The sequence below is a fragment of the Malus domestica genome, chromosome 10, assembly GCF_042453785.1.
Source record: "Malus domestica chromosome 10, GDT2T_hap1".
In the NCBI taxonomy this organism is placed as follows: Eukaryota; Viridiplantae; Streptophyta; class Magnoliopsida; order Rosales; family Rosaceae; genus Malus; species Malus domestica.
In genome coordinates this window covers 6,498,176-6,513,608 of record NC_091670.1, presented here as the reverse complement: position 1 = coordinate 6,513,608, position 15,433 = coordinate 6,498,176, and the positions used below count along the sequence as shown (strand labels likewise).

The 15,433-nt window shown below is 38.1% G+C and overlaps 3 protein-coding genes across 10 annotated transcripts; 1 reads left to right on the top strand and 2 right to left on the bottom strand.

Moving 5' to 3' along the window:
- The first annotated feature begins 260 nt into the window (after window positions 1-260).
- Window positions 261-4,967, top strand: LOC139188518 (uncharacterized). The gene is made up of 11 exons (XM_070806104.1): window positions 261-764; window positions 877-1,227; window positions 1,600-1,653; window positions 1,806-1,811; window positions 2,870-2,929; window positions 2,981-3,100; window positions 3,197-3,313; window positions 3,425-3,646; window positions 3,904-4,402; window positions 4,733-4,809; window positions 4,902-4,967. The coding sequence occupies exons 1-11, from the start codon at window positions 261-263 to the stop codon at window positions 4,965-4,967; spliced, it is 2,076 nt and encodes a 691-aa protein (XP_070662205.1).
- Window positions 4,968-5,060: 93 nt separating this feature from the next.
- LOC103412026 (metacaspase-1-like) lies at window positions 5,061-7,681 on the bottom strand. Its single transcript, XM_070807274.1, has 3 exons — window positions 6,873-7,681; window positions 6,050-6,383; window positions 5,061-5,647 (listed from the first exon to the last, which is right to left on the bottom strand). The coding sequence occupies exons 1-3, from the start codon at window positions 7,009-7,011 to the stop codon at window positions 5,485-5,487; spliced, it is 636 nt and encodes a 211-aa protein (XP_070663375.1). The 5' UTR covers window positions 7,012-7,681; the 3' UTR covers window positions 5,061-5,484.
- Window positions 7,682-8,399: 718 nt separating this feature from the next.
- LOC103422093 (uncharacterized) lies at window positions 8,400-13,342 on the bottom strand. 8 transcript variants are annotated; one of them, XM_029109473.2, is made up of 5 exons: window positions 12,311-13,342; window positions 11,343-11,484; window positions 10,069-11,268; window positions 9,174-9,588; window positions 8,400-8,879 (listed from the first exon to the last, which is right to left on the bottom strand). In XM_029109473.2, the coding sequence occupies exons 1-4, from the start codon at window positions 13,204-13,206 to the stop codon at window positions 9,187-9,189; spliced, it is 2,640 nt and encodes an 879-aa protein (XP_028965306.1). In that variant the 5' UTR covers window positions 13,207-13,342; the 3' UTR covers window positions 8,400-8,879; window positions 9,174-9,186. The 8 variants fall into 8 exon arrangements, with proteins under 8 accessions (XP_028965306.1, XP_028965308.1, XP_028965307.1 ...); XM_029109475.2 differs by having other exon boundaries at window positions 8,400-8,794; XM_029109474.2 differs by having other exon boundaries at window positions 9,181-9,588.
- Window positions 13,343-15,433: the final 2,091 nt, after the last annotated feature.

The following is a 15,433-nucleotide window of genomic DNA, read 5'->3' as shown; positions in this document are numbered from 1 at the left end:
AGCTCCTTACTGTTTGGGCATGAAGCCTATTGTGAATTGATTCTGTCTTATTAGTGAATTGCTGATTGAATTGAGCACGATGCTCTTTACTGGTTGATACTCTGCGAATTGATTTAGCACAAAGCTCTTCGTTGTTTTTTTTTCATAGAATCTTGTTGTACAATTTGCTTGATTGTTTTGCAATCTTGTGAAAGATCTTTGTTGATACAATTGCAAGAAGTTTAGTTATGAATACGTTAAAAGTAGAAAGTTTGCTTGGTATGTTAACCATTCGGCTGCACGATGATCATTTTGTCAAGTGGTCATTTCAATTTCGATCAGTACTTGAGGGATATGATTTGTTTGATCACTTTGATGGCACATTGGTGTGTCCACTGAAGTTTGCGTTCACTGAAGATAATGGTATCACTACTGAGATTACAGCAGCATACAAGGAATGGATTAAACGAGACAGAGCTCTTGTTAGTCTTCTTCTTGCTACGTTAGGTGACGAGGCAGTGGAATATGTTGTAGGATGTAAAACTGTATATGAAGCTTGGATGAATTTGCAGGATAAATATTCTACAGTTTTAATAGCAAGGGTGAATCATCTCAAAACTAAATTGTTGACTATCAAGAAAAGATCTGATAGTGTTGAAAAATATATGTTGAGGCTTAAAGCTCTTAAAGATCAACTTATGGTAGCAGGTGAAGTAGTGTATGAGAATGACATTATTGTTGCTTCTCTTGCTGGTTTACCAACTAAGTTTAATATGATTCGTACTGTGATTGTGGCTCGTGAAACTCCTATTTCTTTGAAAGAATTTTGAGCACAATTGTTGGCAGCTGAGAGAACAGTTGAAAATTCACAGTCTACTTTGAATTTTCCCATGTCAGCCATGTATTGTCAAGGGGAATCCTCTAATGCTCATTCCTCACACGATCAAAGAGTTTCTTAGTATTTCTCTGGTGCCTATGGTTTTGTCACTGAAGCTCATAATTCTTCTAAAAGTAATGCTCACAGACCAACTGGCGGCATTGTTTCTTAGGCTTCTCTACCTCAGTTTCATCAACAAGGGAATAGGAATTTTCAGAACAATAGAGGATATCAGAATAATGGAGGCAACACTGGAAGGCTTAACAATATGTCCAGATACAATGGGAATAATAATGGCAGATTCTCTGGCAATTCAAATGGTTTCTCTGGAGGTTCAAACAACAATGGTTTTTCTGATAGTTCTAAAGAAGGTTTGAATTGGCAGAATTGGAATGGCAATGGTGGATCTAAGACAACACTGATTCCCGAATGTCAAATATGTAACAAAAAAGGACACACAACTCCTAATTGTTACTTAAGGTATGATGCCAACTCAAGCTCAGCCCCTCCAGTTTTAGAATGTCAAATTTGTGGAATGAAAGGTCACTCTGCTCTCAACTGTTACCACCAAGGAAATTATGCATATCAAAGGGCTTAACCATTTTCTTCTCTAACTGCTCTTACTGCACAAGCTCAGCAAAACTTTGCTTCTTCTTCACAACCAAATTGGGTGCTAGACACAGAGACTACACATCATATGACAGCTGATCTGGATAATTTGACACTTGTCACACCTTTTGAAGGCAATGAAAGGATCACAGTGGGCAATGGAGAAGGTCTACCTGTTGCCAATACTGGTTTGGGTTCTCTTTTAACTTCTTCCAAACCCTTAACTCTTCAGATGGTTTTACATGTTCCTCAATTAGCAGCTAGTTTATTATCTATGTATCGCTTATGCAAAGATAATCATTGCTATGTTATACTTGATGAATTTGGCCTCTGGGTGCAGGATAAGGCAACAAAGAAAATTTTACTAAGAAGAATGAGTAGTAGTGGCAGCTTGTATTACATTCCTCAGCAGCATTTTTTCAACTATTCTTAACTATTAAATAAAACACCTCAAGCTCTTTTGGGACAACTTGTGAAGACTTTTATCTGGCATCACAGACTTTGACATCCTACAAATGAGGTTCAGTTGAAAATGTTGTAAGAATCTCAAATATCTGTCTCTTTAGATAAAAGTCCACATTTATGTTTAGCTTGTATTAGGGGTAAGATGACTAGACAACCATTTCCTTCTAAATGTAATAAGTCCAGTGTTCCTTTTGAGAAAGTGCATACTGATGTATAGGGACCCTCACCCACTGTATCTCTTGAAGGTTACAGATATTATGTAATCTTTGTAGATGAATGCACAAGGTTCACTTGGATTTTCCCTCTTGTTAATAAATTTGATGTCTATACTGTGTTTGTTAAGTTTCATGCATTTGTTGTGAATCATTTCAAATTCAATATTAAGACTCTACAATCTAATGGAAGAAGAGAATACATGAGTAGAGTCTTTAAACAATTTTTGGACACAAATGGATTTTCCATCTTGTATCTTGTCTATATACCCCTCAACAGAATGGGTTGGCGAAAAGGAAAAATAGGCATATAATTGAGATTATCGTGACATTATTGAGCACTGCAGGATTACCTCAAAAGTTTTGGTTCCAAGCTTGTAGTCATGCTGTGTTTTTTAATAAATAGAATGCCTTGCCAAAACCTAGATATGATTTCTCCTTATCTTAAGTTGTTTGGACAATCTTCATCTCTGGTTTCCTTGAAGGTCTTTGGTACTGCCGTCTATCCCTACTTAAGACCTTATAATGCCAATAAGTTACAAGCTAGAAGTGATGAATGTGTGTTTTTTTGGGCTATTCGGTTGGTTGCAAGGGAGTGTTGTGTTATAATAGGAATACAGAAAGGCTACTGTTATCAAGACATGTAATCCATAATGAAAGTGTGTTTCCTTTTAAGAAGTCGCCATCTTCTTCTGTTAATGTTTCTTTGCATGTTATATCATCACAGAAAGAGTTACCAAGAATGGTATCTGTTGTGTTGCATGGTTCATCTGAACAAACTAGAGAAGTAATTGGTGAAAATAGTCAATCTATGGATATGCATTTTATTTCATCTTAGCCTTCAAGTTTGTCTCCAAGTCAAGCACAAGAACCATTACAAGATACACAAGCTATTACTCTACATCAATCTCATTCTTCCTCTCAAGTGTTGCATGTCCATGCCCTAGACCAAAATCAGGTATGTTCACAATCTTTAGCTGACAATATTTCTTTTGAGCATGTATCTTCTTTATCACCTATGCTTGCTACTTATGACAATATCTTTAATTTTGAGGCTCTATCTCCTGTTATACATACTTCTTCTGGGCATAATATGGTTACACGATTAAAAAGTGGAGTTTTGCAAAAGAAAGACTATTCTAGTTATTATGCTTATGCATCAGATAATCAGGTGTTTTCTAGTACTCATGATGATGATGTGATGTTCTGTGGATTCACTGTTGTTCTCAACATTCATGATTCATTAGAACCTTCTCATTATAAGCAAGCTGTTATTTTTTAGGACTGGAGAAATGCTATGAAAGAAGAGTTTGAGGCTTTACATAAACAAGGTACTTGGGAGTTAGTACCACCTCCAGTTAACAGAAATGTGATAGGGAGCAAATGGGTGTACAAGATAAAGAAGGATCAAGATGGCAAAGTATCAAGATATAAGGCACGTTTAGTTGCACAAGGATATAGTCAAGAACAAGGATTGGACTATGAAGAGACTCTTAGTCCAGTGGTAAGACACACAACAGTAGGGTTGGTTTTGTTATTGTTGCTATGAACAGATGGGAATTGAGGCAATTGGATGTAAAGAATGTTTTCCTTCATGGAGAGTTACAAGAAGAAGTTTTTATGAAACAACCTCAAGGTTTTCAAGATTCTAGGTATCCTAATCATGTGTGTAAGCTTCTCAAGTCATTATATAGCCTTAAACAGGCTCCATGGGCTTGGAATGCCAAGTTGACAAGTTATTTACCTTCCTTAAACTTTCAGTCATCTCATTTAGATCCTAGTTTGTTTGTGAAAGTGTTTGGGACTGATGTGGTCATCTTGTTACTATATGTTGATGATATTATCATCACAGGTTCTTCATCTCAACTTATTCAACAAGTAGTTAATGATTTGGGTAGTGTTTTTAATATGAAGGACATGGGAAAGCTTACCTATTTTTTGGGACTTCAAATCACTTACAGAGAAAATGGAGATATCTTCATTAATCAGTCAAAGTATGTGACTGACCTTCTCAATAAGGCAAGAATGGTGAATTGCAGACCTTGTTCAACTCCAAGTAAACCTCATACTCAATTGCTTAAAGACGAAGGGGAACCACGGTCTGATCCAACAATTTACAGAATTTTAGTTGGTGCATTGCAATATCTCACCTTTACAAGGCCTGATATTGCATATGCTGTCAACTATGCTTGTCAATTTATGACAACACCAACTAAAGCTCATTTCTGTTTGATTAAAAGAATCCTCAGATATTTGAAAGGTACGATACAATGTGGCTTAACTTACTATGCTCAAGGAGAAATGGATTTACTTGCTTATAATGATGCTGATTGGGCAGTGAATATAAATACAAGGAGGTCTACCATTGGTTACATTGTTTTTCTGGGCTCAAATCATGTTTCCTGGCAATCTAAGAAACAAGGCAGTGTCTCTCGAAGTTCCACTGAGGTTGAATGTAAAGCCTTATCTAATGCAGCAGCGAATGTGGCTTGGATACGATTAGTTCTTAAAGATGTTCATGTTTTTCTTCCTTCAGTACCTTTGATACTTTGTCATAATCTTTCTACCTTATCGTTGTGTTCTAATCCAGTATTTCATACTAGGATTAAACATTTAGATACAGATTTTCATTTTGTTCGTGAACGAGTGCAAAAAGGTGATCTACAGGTTCAGTATATTCCCACTGAGGCACATGTTGCAGATATGTTAACAAAAGGGTCACATAGTCCTTTGTTTGTTCATCATTGTTCCAATCTCAGACTAGGATATCCCAGCTAAGATTGAGGGGGAGTATTAACAGAGGAAATAAATGGTGGGGTATTTGAGTCATTTCATGTTTTGTACACATCAGCTAAGGTAGTTAGATTTGTTAGATTCCTTAGTCATTAACTTTGACAGCTGTTAGAAGCTTTGACAGCTACTATAAATAGAGCTTAATACTAATGTAATTGTTGATGATTTTGTTTGGATAATACATCAGCTTCTTTTGCAAGTTTCTATCTCTCTCTCTCTCTCTCTCTCTGCGATTTCCATAGCTTCATACTTTAAGCTTTTCTGTGTTTTTATGGCTGAATCTGCCATAGTTATGATGAGTGAGAATGTATGTCATAGCACCTTGCATTGCTCTTCCAGTAAAAGCCTTCATCTGTTGATTAATACTATTGTATATCAGAAGAAAGAGAAAAAGGGGAAAAATTCCTGCATAAGTACAATGAAAGGGAGTTGAACGGATGAGGACTTACTACAGAAAATTTACGCCTTTGAATCCTATCAACTTATGGGGACAAGAACGGATAGGTTTCTTTCATGACTAACTTTCGTCTCGATTCAACTTGAAAACATTCAGAAGTTGGCTTTTATATGTTCCTTAAACATACTTTGATCACATTGAATAGAAGCATCACTTACTGTAGTATTATCTTCGCAAGTACTGAGAGAAATCGCTAACCCACCATTCGTACTTTTTCTAACACCAGATGGAGGAATATTTTCTTTCCAAGCATTCCTGCAAAACAAGTAAAAAGAAAACGTATGTCACAGTTAATTATAAAGGAGAAACCTTCTAGAGTTATGGTGAGATCACATTGCATGCCGCTGTGGTATACGGACAGTATTAATCTCAAGAATACGGATTCGATGCCCATGCTTTCTGAATTGTAAAACTTGAATCACATTTATAATACATGTTGTGGTATTACTCTTGTAATCGTACAAGTATGAAGTCACAGATTGAAAGTAATTTTTTTAAGTGAAATGGAGAAAGATTAGGCGAGATTAGCTATCCGGCAATGGTCGTGTGCGAGGCATCTACATTTGGTACGTTAAGAACAGAGTAAATGATCTCGTACTTGTAATCGTATAAATTCGAATTTAAAGATTGAAAGTACTTCTTGTATATGTAACTCACAGTTTATGGTTGTACACGTACTCCAGATCAAGAATCGTTCCATTAATGTTAGAAGCATCAACGATAGCGAGGAGTGTAACACCCTCCTTGAGTGGCCGAACAATGGTTTCATTAATATCATTGTCAAGCACAATTCCTTCTTTCATAAAATCAACAGGGCAAATGGTCTCGTCGAAACCATCAAGCTCATCGTCTTTGAAATCAGACTGTCGTAAGCCATGCCCTGAGAAGTAGAACACCAACGAGTCTCCCCGCTGGCAGTCCTCCACAAGCCATTTCAAGGAATTCTCTATGTTTTTCTTTGTGGGAATCCGCTCTAGGTCAAGCGGATCATCTTCTGCATTCATTGATGATTTGAAAACGTAAACATATTATCTTAAAAAAGCACAAATATCTTCTGCATTCATTGAATGGTTTGATAGTATAAAAATACTATATTATGAAGCACAAATAATATCAAAAACTCTCTCTCCAGCAAGATATTGTCCGCTTTGAGTCTGGCCCGCACGGTTTTGTTCGTAGGCCTCCATTCCCGAAAGATCTCGTTATGAGAGATAAGATGAAGTTCATCACCTTTCCTCACCCAAACGATGTGGGATTTAATGCCAACGCAGGGTCATCACAAATAACCACTTCTTTTATCTTTTCCCCCCTTTTCTATCTCATTTCATCTTTTATTATTGGCTTCTCTTTTAACCTCTTTGCATAATCTTGGATACCAATGTTTTCTAATTGACGAAAAATTATACATGTAATCAGCGAAGGCTTATAGGATTACGATCGATAAATAATTAACTTGAGTAGCTAATTAATTAATAATTACCCGAAAGTATGCGTATGCAGTTGGCAGGAAAACCCAAGGTTTTGATCAACAAGTCTTCCATGTTCATCACATCATTATGAATGCCCTTGAGATTGTATTTAAGGTGCTTGTATGTCAAACCGCAAAGAAGTGCACGCATGTTTGGTCGTGATCCACTGGGCACTGGCTCCTCCAAGCGGGAGGAGGGAAACGCATCGGCATCCCTGTCCCTGTATAAAATTGCTTGAAACTATTACGACCTGAACTACTAGTACTAGAAGAATTGTTTCGTGATGATTCCTTGGTTTGGAGGCTATGATACTCGCCTTTGTGATCTCCACGAACATAACTACTAGTTTCTCCTTGTGTTTCTGCAGCAGCACCGTAAGTCATTACATAACCGCAGAGGCATCGTTGCTGTGTGCCATACAGGGGCAGTTGAACCCATTGCTTGCATTTATGGCAAGATCCTTTGTTTTTTATGTAAGATGGCTTGAAACTATTAACACTTGAACTACCAGTACTAGAAGAATTACTTGATGGTGATTCCTTGGTTTGGTAACGCCTGCTAAGCCCTCTCTCCAGGCTATGATGCTCACCTTCGTGATCTCCACGAACACGACTAATAGTTTCTCCTTGTGTTTCTGAAGCACAACTGTAAATGATTACATTACTGCGGACGCATTGATGCTGTGTGCCAACCAGCGTCAGTTCCTTACAGTTAGGGCAAAGCATCGGTGCTGTGTACCACCCAGCGTCAGTTCTTTGCAGTTAGGGCAAGCGATTGTTTTTTCTTTTAGTCATGATCATCCATGTCTAACATAGATCATTTTTTTTCGGCTTCATGTATAATATATATCTCAAAGCTAGGCTACAAAGCCAGTCAAGCAATATCTATATATAGAAGGTTAGCTACATAGGTAAGCATGATACAACGAGCTAGGTGGAAAGGGATAGCTTTTATATCATCTGGGATTTTCAATAATTAATTGTTAAACCAATAACAACGATAAAATGTAACCACCAATGCAATCCACCATTTATCTAGAAAATTCATACATATTAATTTAAAGGTAAAGTGTGAATTCATTAATCTGTCCAATTACTTAGCAGCATATGCATGGCCATGCTTCTTATGCTTATTCTGAGTCATGTAATAAAAGGAAGAACTAGATGTCCTACGAATGGCTGATTTAAACATGGTATAGACAAGAGCCACTATCATGGGATTTGATTTACTTTAATTTAAACTTTATATTTAGGGATGTGTGTTACTTCCTACGCAGATCTCTCAATTTTTAGCAGTTGGATCGTTTGAACTGAAAACAAATAGGTGTGGATAGCACAACCAAAATAACACCTCGTAAAAACCGATCTTTGTATAGCACTCAACATATTCGCCGATGGTTTGCTTTGTGGATTTGGGATTTTTTTTTTTTTTTTTTCATCGTTTGAAAGATGGTGGTGTTATAACACTTTATTAATTTAGATCAAATGAAATTTTACCAACCACAGTCAAGAAATTACATAAGCCATGCATGCTAAATGTAGGTTTCAAATCAAACTTGACCTAGCGGAAGTTTATAGAGCATGAACAAGAGCTACACATACCAAAAGAAACACCACAATTCCTCTATTACATACTCATTAGAAATACAACATAATTCCTCAGCCACGAATGACCCCCGAAAATATCACTCTTTGTTGCCTCAGTGTAGATTTTAGTAGTAACACCGCTTGTATTAAAAAATCAATATAAATAAACTGAGGTCTGTCTTATCTGTTAAATTAAAAAAGTGGGGAATATCGGCACCATCTTACAAGAACTAGATGCCCTTAACTTCATTAAATGCCAATGGCACCCTTTAATTTCGGTCTCTTAGATTCTCAGTTTACCGCTGACCGGAGAAAAGCGCAGAGGGAGGGAGAGATGCCAATTCACACTGCATAAACATAATAAGGTGAGGGAAATGATTTATGCACGCCATTTTTCACTTCATGCACACCTTTGTTTTTTTTTTTGCAGCCCTGTGATTAAATAAATCAAGAAGAATCAATGGCCATAACTAAGAGGGGGCGTGCAGAAGGTGAAAAAGAATATGTAGAATTCATTTCCCATGGTGAGTACTAGCCAATTGAGGTTCAAATTGACCCCAAAAAAACTAAAATTAAAAAAAAAAAATATATATATATATATATAATTTGGCAATTATGACTAAGAAATCCAAAAGGAGGAGGAGAAAACATCCTAAAATAATCAGGTTAACAAAAATAAAAGCAACTGACAACATTAGAAACTAATCACATGAAATGATAGGATACCAGATACCGTTGTTTAGAATGGATTAGCATTCACAGGCATGTCATCATCTAACACATTGAGTTGCCCAGAGATTTTTGTTTTGCAAGTTGGACACATAAAACCGACCGAATCTGGTTGAATTTCAGAATCAACACCCTCATGGTTGAACTCTACTCCGCACCATACACACGCAGTTGTTATATGACGTCCGCCAGCCATGCTTAGCATGACTTCTTCTGATTCAAACTGGACAGAGGAACCAAATGCCTTTTCCATCTCTGCAGTATTTGTCAAATCCATTGGTAACTCCTGCAGTGTAATAGATTCTTGCCCACTAGGAAACCCATACTTCAGTGGTTCAATTTCGTCCAACCCTAGCTCCTCAAACCCTGTATCATCATGTCTATGGGCAACACTTATAAGATGCTGGTCACCCTTTCAACATGAAGAACGAACAACGAAATTAATTTTCTAAAAATCTTGCACAGAACAAAGGAATATAATCACATCAAAGAATTGTTATTATAGTACTAATGAAGAATTATTGCCACTTACGATGTAATTAATTAGTTAGGGTCTATCATGGAAAATAAAAGTTCAAGGGGGTAATGGCTAAAATAAAAGTTTAGGGGGTAAATTGACAGCGGGTTACAAGTTCAAGGGGGAATTCGACAAATACCTCTAAACAGAATGCTGGCTTAACTCCTACAACATTCCAGACTTCTTATTTGCTATATTTGGGGCAGGGTTCAAGGTTGAAATCGAGGAAAAAGAAAATGATATATCTTTTTTGTCAGTTCTTCAGCAATAACTTTGGTCTTAACTATAAGGAGAAAACCTTGAACACGATTCTGGTGTATCAGTATATCTAGAAACTAGAAAGAAACTAAATATGGCAGCAATGCTTGATGGTACCTCGTCCGATACTGCAGTAGATGTGGGAAAGCAGACCACTGATTTCACCACTGATATTGAGGAGTCCGAAATCCCAATTTGCAGTTCATTTCCTTCATAAGCTTGGAGTACAGATTCTATCAAAGTATCACTAGATTTAGATGGTTCCTGTTCAATGCTGCTACCAAAGTCAACTGCTTGTTCACTATTCTTGTTAGTGCTGTGATCAATGAAATTGGGATGCTCTAATGCACTTGTGCAATTCAAAATTTCATTCCCTACTGCATCACAAATAAACTCGTCATTCGAAGAAGCATCTATCTTGCAGCGAGTAGCTCCATCCTGATTAGTGCCTGACTTCTTTAACTCGTCAGAGGTGGATGCCAAGCCATCTTTGTCCAAAGAACATTCAGATGGTTTACCGTTTTTCTCTGTAGCAGATAACTCATTTGTATTCATACAAGAGTCATTAATATCTTCAACTTCCATAGGATCGTCAGCTCCTTCCATACTTCCATCAGTTATTGTATGCTCACTATCATGTTGATCTGAATCGATTCTGTCAAACAAGCGACCGTCCAGGTCCTGTTCACTAAGAGGTGAATCTATGTTCATTTCTTGATGAGAATCGGAGGCATGAATTTCTGAACTACATCCCATGTATGGTTTATCAAGTGCAGCATCACCCTTGGATTGATCATTAGGCCCAGCAGTTGACGTTTCCATGATAGAGTTTTGAGCAATTTCAATCAGAGCATCCATTTTTGAAGTCCTTGACGGCAAACCTTCACTGTTTGGAGACTCTATTCTCTTTTGAAGAGTTGTTGGACCTGGTGATTCTTCCACCCTCCTGACATAATTTCGGACATGAATCCCTACATGACCATTGTAGCGACGCCTTTCCAGAAATACCTTATGGCAAAACTGGCATTCATATTTCCCATCTTTAATTATCACACCATCACCAACAGTAGAACCAAGTCTATACTTCCTCGTAGTCCTTTGGTGAAAGGACAATAGATGCTGCAAATACGAATCCTTCTCATTAAAAGTCAAATTGCATTTGTGACATTCAAAAAGGTCATGTATCTGAACCTCAGCAAGATTGTCTACTCCCAATAAGGTAACTTCCTTTTCACGCTCATTAGACATAGAAGACACGACTAAAGCAGAGCTGGAATTCACATCTTGCCTACGGTCTCCATGCTTATCAGCATGCTGCTGCACCCCAAAGAAAATTTGAAAAATCATCCAAGGTACAGTAAACCACACAGCTGCACTAATATATAACTTACATTTTCAGTAGCCACTATGCACTCTTCCGGAACATTCTCACGCGCATGGCCACTATCTAGCTGTTGTGCATTATTGTGATCGGTGAAGGAGTGAAGAAATGAAGAAACTTCCTTGCAGGTCAGAAATTGTTCTCCAGTAGGGCTGGAAAGTGCAAGCAACTCGTAATGATGAGAAACACAAGAGAGAGAGGTGACTCCAAAATACAGGATATGAAGTAGAAGGAATACTGACATGAAACTATAAATAACCACCAGGCATCAGTTAACTGGTTACGAATTTTGTTCAGGTTATGAATTTTTTTTGGTCAATTAAATAGTTATGCATTTTGTTCAGGTTTTCAAAATATACAACACACATTTCTGCTTTCTCTAACACTGCCACATCAGGCATCAGGGTAGTCATGCGACATACTTCAACCAAATTATTAGGTTATCAGTATCTATCAAATTAACAAAGTAATTTCCAGGCTTTAGCAAACTATTCAACATTAATGCTTTGTGGTAGATCATTCAATGTTATTGTCCAACCCTACAGCCAATCACGAAAACATAGACACTAACACGAGTGACCGCCCTTGTGTTTGTATCTCCAGTAGTTCTTTTGTATGAGGGGTGAAAACAGGTACAGAATCCTAATTTGATCATCATTACTCAAGGATGATCTGCTAAGATAACCTATGTTACCATACAAGAGAAGCCTTCTCATGGGTATGATAAAATAAAATACATAAGCTTTGAATTGCGGGCACCCCTACTGACACATGCATACAAATTTCTAACAATCGGGAGCCCATGATCAACAAAGAAGAATAAGTTTTATCAGGAACAATGCACAAGAACAAAATGTCACGGCAAGGTCAATGTCGAGCAATAGAATATAAAACTATCAGACAATAACTTAGTAGAACTCAATGTTGCCAAGCCTAATACAAGTGACTGAACTGAAGAAGAAACAAAGCAAGTAAAACCTTATGTATCGGCGGCAGTATATCCAAGCACGTCCTTCCTTCCTCTTAAGCCCTAGCAAGAGCTTCCAACCGACTGGCAAGGCATCCCCGAACTCACTGGCATCCACTATCTTCCTCTTCTTCCTCCTACTCCCCCACTGCCCACCCAAATCCCTCATAAACCCCAACAACTCCTCCTCCGTTTCCAAACCCACCGTCCTCCGCCTCAACTCCTCCCCAAAAGGCTCTTCTGCATTCCCCAAACCCGAAATGTCGACTGCAGCGCCCTCCGTATTCACCATCCCCATACCCGCATAGCCCTCATTCTCCAAACCCAAGACTTTCACTTTGGGCTTCCTCCCTCGCTTCCTTTTCTTCACCCCCATTTCACCTCTCCCCTCAAAACCAACAATTCCGGTCCTCATGTCGTCATTCGGGATAAGCTCCCTGGAAAATGATGCCGTATGGTTGGGTTCGAAGTCGATTTGGTCGAATTTGGGGTCCTGGGAAATGAAGTTCTTGAGGTGAGCGATGATCGCATGGTTCTCGTTGCGTTCAGGGTCATCCGGTGGCACCAGAGTGAGCTTAGGAGGGGTAGCGAGCAGGCCGGCAACGCGACGACGGTGGCCTTTGGCGGCGGCGGCAGTGGATGTATCAGACTGTTGACGGCGGGGACGAGAGTAGGTTTGGCGGCGGGACCCGGCGCTCTCGTTGAAGACAGATCGGTCAATTTTGGGGACGACGAGGTCGTGGGTGCGGCAGGGGTTGAAGGCCGAGGAGGAGGAAGAGGAGAAGAGGGAGAGGACTTGGAGCTCTGATTGAGAGAGTGTGCTGATGTCTATGTGGGTTAAGGAGTCTAAGGGAACGTTTGCTTGTTGTGGTGGTTGTGGCGGCGGGACAGTGGCTATTGCCGCCATTTGTGGTGGCGCTGTGTCGAAGTTAGGACTGGTCTGTGATAGTGAGGAAATGGTTTGGGATTGTGGAGAGGTTTCGTTGCTAACATGGTAAAAGGTAAAACTCTATGACTAACCCCTCGTGAATGGCGCTTCTTTTTCTTTTTTTTTTCCTTCTTTTTTTTCCACATTATATATACCAAGACTTTTTACAAACCACGTTATGTAGTTCTAATTCGTTTTTTATGGGTATCGAACTTACGATCTTTTATTTCACTAGATCGTAGTATTAAGTGTCATCACCTCTCAATGTTACTATCCCAATAAAAAAAAAATTAAATTTGAATAACTACTCAATCATTTAACCTTTTAAAAACTAATTTTAAATTGGTCAAATTAGTCATTCGCATTGAGTTATGATGAATTTATGGCTGGAGTCGAAGAAACTTCTTTGCGGCGGACACTTTTTTTTGACGCGGGGTTGGTATTATTGACTTAATAAGAGTTTGTGATGCAACTAACTGACTTATTTTTTTTTACTTTTGGTGTATTTTCACTTCACATTGGGGGGTTTTTAAACCAAAAGGCTTTTTTAGAAGTCTGTGCTTGTCATCTTTTCCTTTTCCCCTTCGTTTGTACTGCATTTGTGTGTTACTTTTTTGATGTTGGGAATGAAATTCAAATAACTACTTAAAATTTTAAAAATAAACATCTATTAGGTTTGTTAGAACTAAGTAATGACATAAACAAATATTAAAGAAAGTTTGAATTCTCAACTCATCTATGGAGCTTTAAATTTACAAATCAACGCATATTAGCTAAGTTTTGCAATTTAACTTGGCTAAAAATGATCGATTTGAGGCGCAAGAGCTCCAAAGACAGCAATTAATGAAAATCAACTTTAGTATTTAATCATCTCATCATTTAATGCTAGTCATGTAGTCACTTAATGTTAAAAAAAATCTCGACTTAACATATGTTTAATTTCCACAACATTAGGTAGTTATTTAAAACATTTTAAAAGGTTGAGACAAATTTAAACAAAGAATGCCAGTTAACGTAATTGGTTCCCTGGCACCACTACGCAATGAAATAGGCGGCAAATGCAAAGTGGAAGTAATTGTAAACAACAACAATAGTGTAATACAATACACTAGCCCAAGATCAACACACAAAGATGTAAAGAAGAACAAGCTAAAAAGATGAATAAAAAAAACTCCAACTTCTATTTTCTGCACACACAAAAAAGATCTGGTACAGGGAGGAGGAAAAAGGCACAACTAGTGTCTTTTTGTTTTTTTCTAAAGACTCCTCTTTTTTTCTCTCTTAGAGACAATAAAGCTGGACCTAATAAATAATACCCAAAAAGATAATTCTAGACACTGCCAGCACATACAAAAAAAGACAAAAAATACATGGCTATTTAGATTCTCCAAAACATCAACTTTAATGTTTAACACTCCCCCTTAAAGTGATGTTTTGGAAACAAGTCCAAGCTTCACACGAAGAGCTTCAAATGGTCCCCTTGAGAGAGCTTTAGTAAAGATGTCTGCAACATTCTCCTTGCTGCTCACATGTTCATTTTTAACAGTTCCATCAAGAACCTTTTCACGAATGAAATGATGCTCGATCTCAATATGCTTGGTCCTAGCATGGAAAATAGGATTTGATGCAAGCTTGATAGCACTCTGATTATCACAAAAAAGAGTAGTTGATTTTCCACAAGGTTGATAAACATCCTTGATGAGTCTCCGTAGCCAAACACATTCTTGAGCTGCAAGTGAGGCAGCCTTATACTCCGCTTCTGTAGTAGAGAGTGAAATTGAGTCTTGTTTCTTGCTGCACCAAGAAACACTTGTAGAGTCACACAAAAATACATAACCTGATGTGGATCTTCTGTCATCCATATCTCCTCCAAAATCAGCATCTGTGTAACCATTCATCACAAAGCCAGCACCTGTTTTGTAAAGAAGTCCAAAATCAAGTGTAGAGTTTACATACTTCAGAATATCCTTTGCAGCTTCTAAATGAGGCTTTCGAGGCTCCTGCAAGTATCTACTAACAATCCCAACAGCAAATGCAATGTCCGGCCTTGTTATAGTCAAGTAAAGAAGACTACCAACAAGAGCACGATAGGTTTTAGGATCTGGAAGAAGTGATCCTTCCTTACGCCTTAATTTCTTATCTTTGTCAAGGGGAGTAGAGCGTTTCTTGGACAACTTGAGCCCAAACCTTTCAACAAGCTTCTGAG

Bases quoted from the DNA above. Each gene is read 5' to 3' on its own strand.
- LOC139188518 (XM_070806104.1), top strand. From the start codon at position 261: ATGTTAACCATTCGGCTGCACGATGATCATTTTGTCAAGTGGTCATTT. The intron at 1,228-1,599 runs GTTTGAATTGGC...CACCTTTTGAAG, and splicing joins TTCTGATAGTTCTAAAGAAG to GCAATGAAAGGATCACAGTG. The intron at 4,403-4,732 runs GTACGATACAAT...GTTCTAATCCAG, and splicing joins AATCCTCAGATATTTGAAAG to TATTTCATACTAGGATTAAA.
- LOC103412026 (XM_070807274.1), bottom strand. From the start codon at position 7,011: ATGCGTGCACTTCTTTGCGGTTTGACATACAAGCACCTTAAATACAAT. The intron at 6,384-6,872 runs GTAATTATTAAT...TGAATGCAGAAG, and splicing joins CTGCATACGCATACTTTCGG to ATGATCCGCTTGACCTAGAG. The intron at 5,648-6,049 runs GTGAGTTACATA...CTTGTTTTGCAG, and splicing joins TACGTGTACAACCATAAACT to GAATGCTTGGAAAGAAAATA.
- LOC103422093 (XM_029109473.2), bottom strand. From the start codon at position 13,206: ATGGCGGCAATAGCCACTGTCCCGCCGCCACAACCACCACAACAAGCA. The intron at 11,269-11,342 runs GTAAGTTATATA...TTTGGGGTGCAG, and splicing joins GCATAGTGGCTACTGAAAAT to CAGCATGCTGATAAGCATGG. The intron at 9,589-10,068 runs GTACCATCAAGC...TCATGTTGAAAG, and splicing joins CTACTGCAGTATCGGACGAG to GGTGACCAGCATCTTATAAG.